At 42.4% G+C, this 10,000-nt stretch overlaps 1 protein-coding gene across 1 annotated transcript in view; it reads right to left on the bottom strand.

Moving 5' to 3' along the window:
• The window catches only part of LOC119573158, a 45,811-nt gene that overhangs the window by 5,791 nt on the left and 30,020 nt on the right, over positions 1-10,000 (bottom strand). Inside the window, exons 4-13 of the mRNA XM_037920227.1 lie at positions 7,369-10,000; positions 5,238-6,385; positions 4,652-4,837; positions 3,983-4,164; positions 3,415-3,552; positions 1,409-1,634; positions 1,116-1,238; positions 731-868; positions 509-631; positions 156-311 (exon numbers count right to left, since the gene is read on the bottom strand). The exon at positions 7,369-10,000 is cut by the window's right edge and continues 201 nt beyond it. Coding sequence (XP_037776155.1) covers positions 156-311; positions 509-631; positions 731-868; positions 1,116-1,238; positions 1,409-1,634; positions 3,415-3,552; positions 3,983-4,164; positions 4,652-4,837; positions 5,238-6,385; positions 7,369-10,000 — 5,052 coding nt within the window. The remainder of the gene's footprint in view (positions 1-155; positions 312-508; positions 632-730; positions 869-1,115; positions 1,239-1,408; positions 1,635-3,414; positions 3,553-3,982; positions 4,165-4,651; positions 4,838-5,237; positions 6,386-7,368) is intronic.

Below are 10,000 nucleotides of genomic sequence, written 5' to 3'. Positions count from 1 at the left end.
GAGAAGCTAACCCGGTGATAAAGGAAGGAGAGAGGGAGGAAATGAGTAAGGAGAAATACGGATTTCTCGTTGTAGGCTTCCATAGTACGAGAGAGAAAGTAAGAGAGAAAGAGAGCATGTGCATGTATGTGTGGGGACGTCCCCAAACTGCTCACCGAGCCATGGGTGACGAGCAGCACATGTACTGATGCCATTTTGAGGGAGCGTCCGCGCCTTGTCCAGTTGTTAGAGTCCGGCGTAAGGCAGAACAGCCGTCCTTCCCTGACGACACTGGCCTCCTCCGGATTCCAGTCCAGCACCTCCAGGGCCAACTGTGCACAAGAAAGAAAACGTTATTTCCTCTCTTCTTACTCTCCACAAATGCTGGATATGAAGTTGTATCAACTCTAATTTATTAACGAATGTAGTATGCCAAATATTTGTAGTGAAGTGTAAATGATAGTGGTGAATCTGGTCATTTATAGGTTTGGGAAGCATTCCCTTGCCGCAGGTGCGCCACAACTTTTACCTTTCGGAGTTTGAGGTTTGTAGAATAGTCGTGAGGTTGAGGAGAACGCTTCAGGGGGGTTCCACTCCCGACGCTCATGGAGATCCGTCGCCAAAGCTTGGTTGGACTGACGTCCTTCGTTTCCTAAAGGGTGATGTCACGATCGTTATTGGCGATATTGTCAAAAAGGTGATTGTGAATATCTGCATATCTGTTCTAAGGATGAAAAGATCTTCTACGTACATCGTTCATGTGTTGCAAATGAAGTTCGATTTTCTCCTTGGCCCGACGGCAGTCTTCTCTTGAAGGATGTGTTGGAGGCGTGGTCTTGTACAGCCTCGCCAGGAGTAGGGGATACTTTGTGACACGCTGAACTGGAACCTGGAACGTTATTTATAACTATAACTATAACTGTAAACAATAGTGATTTTTCGATTATACGAAAAAAATCCCAGATCTTTGTGTTTTCAATTTTTAAAATGGTTTCTGAGAACAGACATACCATTACTATGGTAACAAAAAATAATATATACTAACATTATTTCAAATTAAGCTACAGTAAAAAATACTATTAGCATTTTCAAATAACGTATGTCGTTACTAGCAATAACATGATATAAACATTCACCATGAGGAAGGAATGCAAATTCATACGACGCAGCAATGTGTTCTCCATTTGGGACACCTTTAGGAATATCCTCAGCAGTTCCTTCTCCTTCTCTAATGTCTGCAGTAACAGAGACGCCGAGCCCTGAAAAACGGAAAGAAGAACCTTTGACAGATGCACGCAACAATCTCTTGTGTCAGTCATTAATTACATGTATCACTGCTATGATACAGGTACTGCTGTGTGTTCCAGCCTGATGATCATACGACAAAGAGATTTTTTTTAACGCTAGAAAGTAGCTCATGGCAACTAACCTGTCTCACACAGTAATTTTCAAAGGCATGGAGCATAGGGGCCGCATGCAGGAAGAGTTTGGCAACGTTGACGGTGAGGAGGTCCTCGTCCCCCTGGTCGAGGGCAATTTCCAAGGCATCTCGCAGCTGAAAGGAAAAGACTCTGTTGTGTTCCAACAGCTCCTCCACATTGAGGAAGATGCTTGCCAGCTGGTCTTGAGTCAGCAGCCCCGCTACTAGAATTGGTCTGCGTGAATGGAGAACAACGAGAATTAAAGATATCGTGTCAATGCGTAATTATCAAAGAAAGGTGGAGGAGGATGAAAAACAAGAAGCAATATAGGTGTGTGTATATATATATATATATATATATATATATATATATATATATATATATATATTTTATATATATATATATATATATATATATATGTGTGTGTGTGTGTGTGTGTGTGTGTGTGTGTGTGTGTTTGGGTTGATAGATATATATTACACACACACACACACACACACACACACACACACACACACACACACACACACACACACACACACACATATATATATATATATATATATATATATATATATATATATATATATATATATATATATATATATATAAACACAAACACAAACACAGTAACGTGTACACAAAGATGAAAAGAGAAACAGCCACAGTAGAAAATGAAACTAAACCGTAACGTTTCGAACTCTTCACGAGTTCCTCTTCAGACGAATAAAATCGATTTTATTCGTCTGAAGAGGAACTCGTGAAGAGTTCGAAACGTTACGGTTTAGTTTCATTTTCTACTGTGGCTGTTTCTCTTTTCATATATATATATTATATATATATATATATTGTGTATATATATACATAATATATATATATACATATATATATATATATATATGTGTGTGTGTGTGTGTGTGTGTGTGTGTGTGTGTGTGTGTGTGTGTGTGTGTGTGTGTGTGTGTGTGTGTGTGTATGTGTGTGTGTGTGTGTGTGTTAATATTATCATTATCATTATTATATTTACTAATATCCTCACATAAATCGTCATTATCATAATCAACATCATTATTATCATTCTGATTATTATCATCATTATAATTACTATTATATTACTATTATTATTATCATAACCATATATCGTTATATTACTACTATTATCATTATATTATATCATTATCATTATATTGTTGTTACTATTATCATTATCACTATCATTATTTTATTATTAGTATCATTACTACATTTTTTATTATCATTATTATCATCATTATTATTATTATCGTTATTATTATCATTATTTTTATCATTATTATCATTATTAATAACAATAATAATAATGATAATAATATTATTGTTGTTGTTATTATTATTATCATTATTATTATCATTATTATCATTATTATCATTATCATTATTATTATCATTATTATCATTGCTATCATCATTATCATTAGCATTACTATTATTATTATCATTATCAATCATTATTATCATTATCATTATCATTATTTTATCATTATTACTTTTATTATTATCATCATTTTATTATTATTATTATTATTAACATTATCTTTATCATTGTTATTGTTGTTGTTATTATTGTTATCATTATTATTATTATTATTATTATTATTATTATTATTATTATTATTATTCATTATTATCATTATCATTATCATTATTATTATTATTATTATTATTATTATCATTATCATTATCATTATCATCATCATCATCATCATCATCATCATCATCATCATCATCTTCTTCTTCTTCTTCACTGCTACTACTGTTATCATTATTATTAACGTCATCACAACTATTAACACTATTATATTACTTCTTCTACTAATACTATTTATCATAATAACATTTATAGCATCATATATATATTTTATCCATACCCATTACTTATTTTACTGCATCACACTTATGACAAACAAACAAAGTGCTTCTATCTGAATCTGAAATTCACCTGGTTTATCAAGACTAATAAAGGCTCGGCACACACCTGTAAAACTCGTCTACCATGACCCTGAGGTCCCTTCCGTACTTCATCTCCGTCTCCATGATTTCCGTCAGTATTTCTTTCCTCTCCTGACGGCGACGAGAGCATCTGCGGCAGACCAGCGGCGCGTACACCACACCGCTGAAAGGAAGACGGATTGGGATCTGTGTACGCGCCCTCTGTTACCTATCCACTTAAATGGATGTAGCTCTTGAATGAGATGTTTATATATATATATATATATATATATATATATATATATATATATATATATATATATATATATATATATATATATACATTTTTTTATCATTACTTATTTTGCTATATTACACTTATAACGAACAGAGAAAGCATTCAATTAAGGAATGCTTGCTGTATAGCAGAGTGACCTTGAAAAACTAAATTGCCAGAACAGGCCCGGCAATGGAAAAAAAAATATGTCTCTCATAAACGCTAAGCATAAAACCTACTCGTATGTTTCTTGTAAAGATTAGTCTGCAACTAAAACATATTTTTGTTGATATCTATTCTAAGTCAAAAGGGAGCCAAAATCTAATCCCGAGCTCACCTGTTCGTGACCCGAGTATCCACGGGAGCGTCGCAGTCGTTACACAAAGGAACGTCGCCCTCCTTTGCGCTGGCGATCCCGCCGTGGCCTCGGTAGCCGCGCCTGACGACCAGCGAAGGCTTGCTGGTCTCCGAGCCCACGCCGGAGTCCGTCCGCTCCACCTCACCCGCAGCGAGCCTCTCCTGCGGAGCAAGAAGCCTCGTTGAGGAACAGTTGTTCTAGGGGCGTGAGAGCCGAACTTAAACAGCAGATTCGGACTGCGCCGTGAAAGCTACAGCATCATCCACTTAAAACTAGTACTCTCAGTGACAGTTTGATGAATTACTGATTTAATTACATACAAGTACAACTAAATACATTATAAGGAAGGAAGAAAACAATCAACTACCAAGCGAAAAACAAATGTTCAAATTAAACCACTACACTCTATGTATATATAGTTAGAATATCACAGATCATTTTCTACCTATTTTGTAAATAAGAATATAAAATCGTTGACTCCATTCAATAACGATGACAAACCACAATTATCGAGGAACTTACCTTGTAAGACCGGAAATGGAATAACTTCCAATCCATGGCTGTCACTGTTTCCTCCCGGAAGCTCATTTTTGTATTGGCACTGATCATCCCTCTAGAACATTCATTAAACTTGTATTCTCTACTTACCTTATCTGTCCTCAAGAGGCCGCTATTTTCAGAGGAGTCAGAGTTCGAGCTCATATTAGAAGACCTGTGGCCTCTGTTCCTTGATGTAAGCACAGTGAAGTTATCCTCAGGGGGCTCTACGCCCAACTGATCCTCCTCCTCGTCCTCCAGGTCCACCTCAACCGGTAGAGGAGGACCAACATCGCCCTGCGAGAAGGCAGGCACTCAAACTACCAACAAAACTGTCTTGGTTCTATCGGATATACATTGCTTACAAGGTGTCTTTGACCAGGAACTTGTTTACAGATATCATATATGTATATCTTAGATTACCAGAGCCATCCTTATCCATAGGCAATGTATGGTTCGTTGATGCATAAGCAAAAGCAAAAACTTAATAATTGTGCAAATAAAAAACGACTACAGTAATTACAAACAAGGGATGCAACCAAACTAGTAAGGATTTCTCTTGGCTAAGAAAAACAGTAATTCAGATAAAAAACGCTAAAACGAGATAAGCACAATGAGCAATAAGAAATAAAAATGGCAAAATTAAAATAAAAAAACAAACAAGCAGCCAGACTTAGATATAATGCAAAGGACTTACCTGTAATCTCACTTCTTCATCATCATCTGCAGAAATGGCAACTCTACGACGAGCATCTTGGAGGTACTCTAATATTTCGTATTTAGAAGCTCCCTCAAACATTGATTTTCCAGGAGAGGGGGATTTATGGGGTGAGTTACTGTTACTGGAGCTGCCGTGACACGCGAGAGAGGAATGGTTTGGGGATTGGTTGCGTAATAACAGCTCCTCATAGATGTGATCAGTTATCTGTTCATAGGGATTCTCATCTCCGAGGAGATTATTGAGGAAGGAAGACCTTCGTCCTCGGCCACCAAGAATGCTTTGTCCGCTCCTGGTCGAGTCTCCCGGCACGTCGGGGCTAAGCGAACGGTTTCTGTTGCGTCTTTGCGGGGCAACAGGAGGACTCGAGGAAGGAGGGAGAGCACTACTGGGTGGAGTTGGAGCAAAGGCTTCTAGAATAGTGGGTCGGGCGTGGGCAGCTCCACGTCCACGAATGGTGGCTGTGCGAGCTTCTTCAGTGCCCCCAAACACTGGGACGTATCCCATGGGTGAGAGCACTTCCCGAAGACCCTCACTGCCCCGTGAGATTTCTGAAGGAGATATAGGGAGAGATGAAGAAGGAGAGTTATAAGAATTAACAGATTTAAAAGGACTCTGCTGGTCTGAATCGGTTCGGAAGCTAGTAAAGGTCGGGTTTTTGGAGGGATCCTCAGAGCTCCTCGACAAACTGGACATCTGGTTGGTGTCGTCTAATGCTGGAGGGGGGGACGTGGGGAGAGGAGGCGGGGGAGGAGACGGTGGTGGCGACTGGGGCGGAGGTGGAGGGGGGGGTGGACAAGATGGAGGTGTTAAAAGAGGGGGAGAAGGTAAGGGCCTCTGGGACGGAATGACATTCTGCGGCAACAGAGACACTGGGGGAGAGAGAGAAGTGGGAGGAGGAGGAGGGGGGACGCTGGGGCGTGGGGGACTGAGCGTGCGATTTCTAGGAGGAAGGGGAGCCTGTCGTGTGGGTATGGGAGCCGCTGATGTAGAGCCATTGATGACTTGAGTGGGTGGCTTTGTGTAAGACGACAGACGGAGGCGCGAAGAGCTTTCGGCAGTGCTCACGCCCGAGGTCTGACTGTCTCTCAGACTACGAGGGAGACCAGCCCAGCCCTGGGCATCCACTGCGGGAATGAAGGCTCGGGTTATTAGTGCGTTCCGAACTGCACCAGCCTAACTTCTCTTTATAAATGATCATGTCACCGTTCGCTATAGGTTGTACTGTGTAAAAATATTTACTCTCTGGTTAACGCTATTTAAATACACGTTCAGACCGAGTGTGTGTGTAAGCGAGTATGTGAGTGAGTGAGTGAGTGAGTGAGTGAGTGTCAATTTATGTGTGTTTTCTGTGTAAGGGTGCGTGCATGTTTCCATATGCGTGTGCAGGTGGGTATGTTTATGTATATTTTTTTTGTGTGGCTGGTCTGTATAAACGCACTGCAACTTGAAAGTATATATAATAACAAAAATATTAAGATGAGAAAGATAATGGTGACCATGATAATATATAGGTGCGATTGAATGCTAAATTCAAAAATTCCTTATTCTGAATTAGTATTCAACAGTCTATAGACACTGCTTCGATATAATATGAAAACAGTAACAGACCAAAAAATAATAATTTACTCTACACGGTACCTGTGCCAAGTAAATGTTATTTGATTTTTAAAGTTTAACCAGGGCCTTTTAGTGTCCAGTCCAGCAAAACGATAGCAGATAAAACACAGCATGCAGTATCCCAAACAAAATAAAGGATTAGGAAGTACAAGGGCTGTAACACGGCGATTCCCAACCATTCTGAAATCGCGACCCGGGCAGTGATCTGTACAAGGGTCATTTACTTGACTTACTACAATATTCCTTAAAGTCATATCTTTCAGTTGTATCTGGGAAACGGCTAGCAAACTGATATAATTTTACTTTTCCCCGGCTAGTCCGCGGAAGGGAGTCGCGACCCACCAGTTGGGAACCAGTGATGTTAAAGAAATCCAAAAGAGTATCATTTCTGTTTTAGCAAATAAGTATTACCTAAATGTCAACCTTTTTGTGAAGAAAAATATTCCGAAAAGAGGAAGACCAGCAGTAGATACCAAGGGAATTGCCTCACCTTTTTGCTCACGGAATTCTTGCTCAGTTTTCCTTTCTTCTGCTTCCCGGGCGACGGCGCTGTCGCTGTTGCTGTCGCCCCGCCGCTGTTCCTGGCATGAGTCTTGCAGGAGTTCCTCCCGAGATGGAATACCTTCACCGAATGAGTCAGGAGTTCTATACTCACTGTCACATTCACCATTTGCCACTGGAATATCGGTCAATCTTATATCACTAAATTCATTCTTTGAATGAGTTCTATAAATTACCGGGTTAATAGTTCTAGAATAAACGTCCTGTAAATCTGCAAGTAAATTATAAGTGTTCTTTTGTCTCTCCTTTGCCTTCCCTCTGTCTTTCTTTGGACTGCGGACAGAGGACACTTTGCGGCCCTTCGATTCCCCAGCGTCCTCTATCACTGTGACGTCATGAGAGGATCTGAACTGGACTTGCTTCTTCTTTCGCTGGTTTTGCTTAAATTCATTAAACGTCGGCAGATAAAAATCCGAGTCTGTCTCTGAACTGGTGTCAACAGAGGAAGGTTTTTTCAAAATTGATTTGACTTTAAGAAGCTCAGACAGAGTAGGGTGGAAGCTCTCATGCCGTACAGGTGAGCTGGTAGTAGACGATGAACTCACACTTGGCTCATCCTTCTCGCTTTCATCCTCAAGCAAAGTTGACTCTGCATCATCATCAATGTGATTCTGGACCTTTGGCGGGTCCTCCAGATCTTCCTCTTCCTCTTCATATATGGTGTCGCGTGTGGACATCCAGCGGTCGCTCTGCGAAGTGCTAGTATCAGAACGATAATCCGAAGAATCTAGACTTGAACTGAGAGATTTATCAGAATGAGAAGAATGCTGTTGACCATAATGAAGCCCAGACGAATCAAGAGGTAGCAGCTCCTCTTCCTCCTCTGGGAGAGTGTCGCAGTCAGAGCCCCTTGTGGTAGTTGGTGAGGACTGTGGGTAGTCGCTTGTGTCATCATCAGCAGTAACTTCATCATCCTCTCCGCTAGAGAACCCTGACCGGGTGTCTGGGGGAGGCGCCCCTGGCGTCAGGACTAACATTCGTTGACCAGCAATTCGGACAGAGTTACCTCCTAGTTGCAGCTCCCTGGAATCATGGAGATGTTTCACTTCTCCTTGTGAGCCTCCATTCATTCCGTTTGCTGCAGAAACTTTGTATTCAATCTGTTTTTTCCTTGAGACTGATGAGGGTGCCTTTTTATCTACACACGATGTGTGAGTGTTGCTCTGTATTTTCTTGTTAGCGGAAGAAGTATCTTTATGACGAGATGAATGCCCTTTATGAGGACTTGATGACGTGACTTTATTGCTGGAATTTCTGCTAGTAGAACCGTCCTTACTACTAGAAGGCGAGATCTTCCTATTGTTTGAGTATGCACTTGAGTTACTTTCATTAATATGAGAACTCTGTTGTATGTTGGTGACTGCGAGTTGATTGGTATGCAGCTTTTTATCATCTACATGTAAAATATCACCGTTCATATAAGGATTTGCCTCATCCGTGTTTATCCTGATCTTGTGACTGGTGTGGTTATCATTTGAGAAAGAAGGAGAAGTAAATGGATTATCACCAATCGTGATAACGTTGACTTGCTTCCCTTGAGCCCTTTCCTGGGCAGAGGGAGAAAAGTCACTCTCCCACGGATCGGTCGAGATGTCCACAGCATTGTCACTGAGCTCATCAGTGTCAGAGCCAACGTGGGATCGATGGGAAGAGAGAAGCTGGTATGCGGAGGGATTCTCAATCAGGATGGAGTTCCGGGTGCCTTCGAGGTCTTCTGTGTGATTTTCTTTGGCACTGCACGGGGCCACACAAAGGACAGGGGGCTCCGGTGGAGGAGGGAGGGAGCGAGAGCTGACTGGAGGAAGGGGGGCTGGCCGAGACGGCTCTTGTGCTTCACGGGTGATAGTGGAAGAGCTGTCGCTGCTCTTCACACTCTTCACACTGCGGACACTCTTTACGCTGCGCACCGTTTCGGGCGTGGGCGGAGGAGACTCGTCCTCGTCGCTTAAAGTTCGCGCGGGCGAGCGTGAGTAATGCCTGGTCCTAACCTCATACTGCTCGTAGACGCGTTCCTCCATGACCTGCCATCCCCAAGGGTGATGTACTGGGGTTGGGGGCGGGGCAGGGGCAGGCTGGTACATGCTTAGCGGAATGGCTGGACGCACCTTAGTGGCAACGCTAGAGGTGGCATTGCGCACAGTGGCCACCTTCCGCCCGCACCTTTTGCATTTCTTCTTCTTGCGCCCCTTGGTGTTGAGGGCCTGGTCTGGGCACACACACACGTTGGTGTAGAGTTGCACAGGCACGACTCTGGGCGCCTCATAGACAGGGTCCAGTGTCACATAGTGGTCCCACGCTCCGACACCGACGGCCTTGTCCGGTGGGTGGGCGGCGGGGCCTGTCGGAGCCGTGAAGGCGGGCAGTGGGGGCCGAACTGGCGGTCGTCGGCTCACTACGGAGCCAAACCAGTCCGTATAGCGCACTGTGGAGGACATGGTGGCCCCTGTGGCAGCCGACACAGTGCCAGAGCCCCCATGCTTCACGTAACCGTTACTAGGGTACCTGCGAGGCACATTGGCGGCCGGCAACGGCGGCGGCGACACACTCTTCACCACCGTCAT

This window comes from Penaeus monodon, chromosome 5 (assembly GCF_015228065.2).
Source record: "Penaeus monodon isolate SGIC_2016 chromosome 5, NSTDA_Pmon_1, whole genome shotgun sequence".
NCBI lineage: Eukaryota > Metazoa > Arthropoda > Malacostraca > Decapoda > Penaeidae > Penaeus > Penaeus monodon.
The sequence above is the reverse complement of the archived record's forward strand: the minus strand, read 5'-3'. Positions and strand labels throughout refer to the sequence as shown.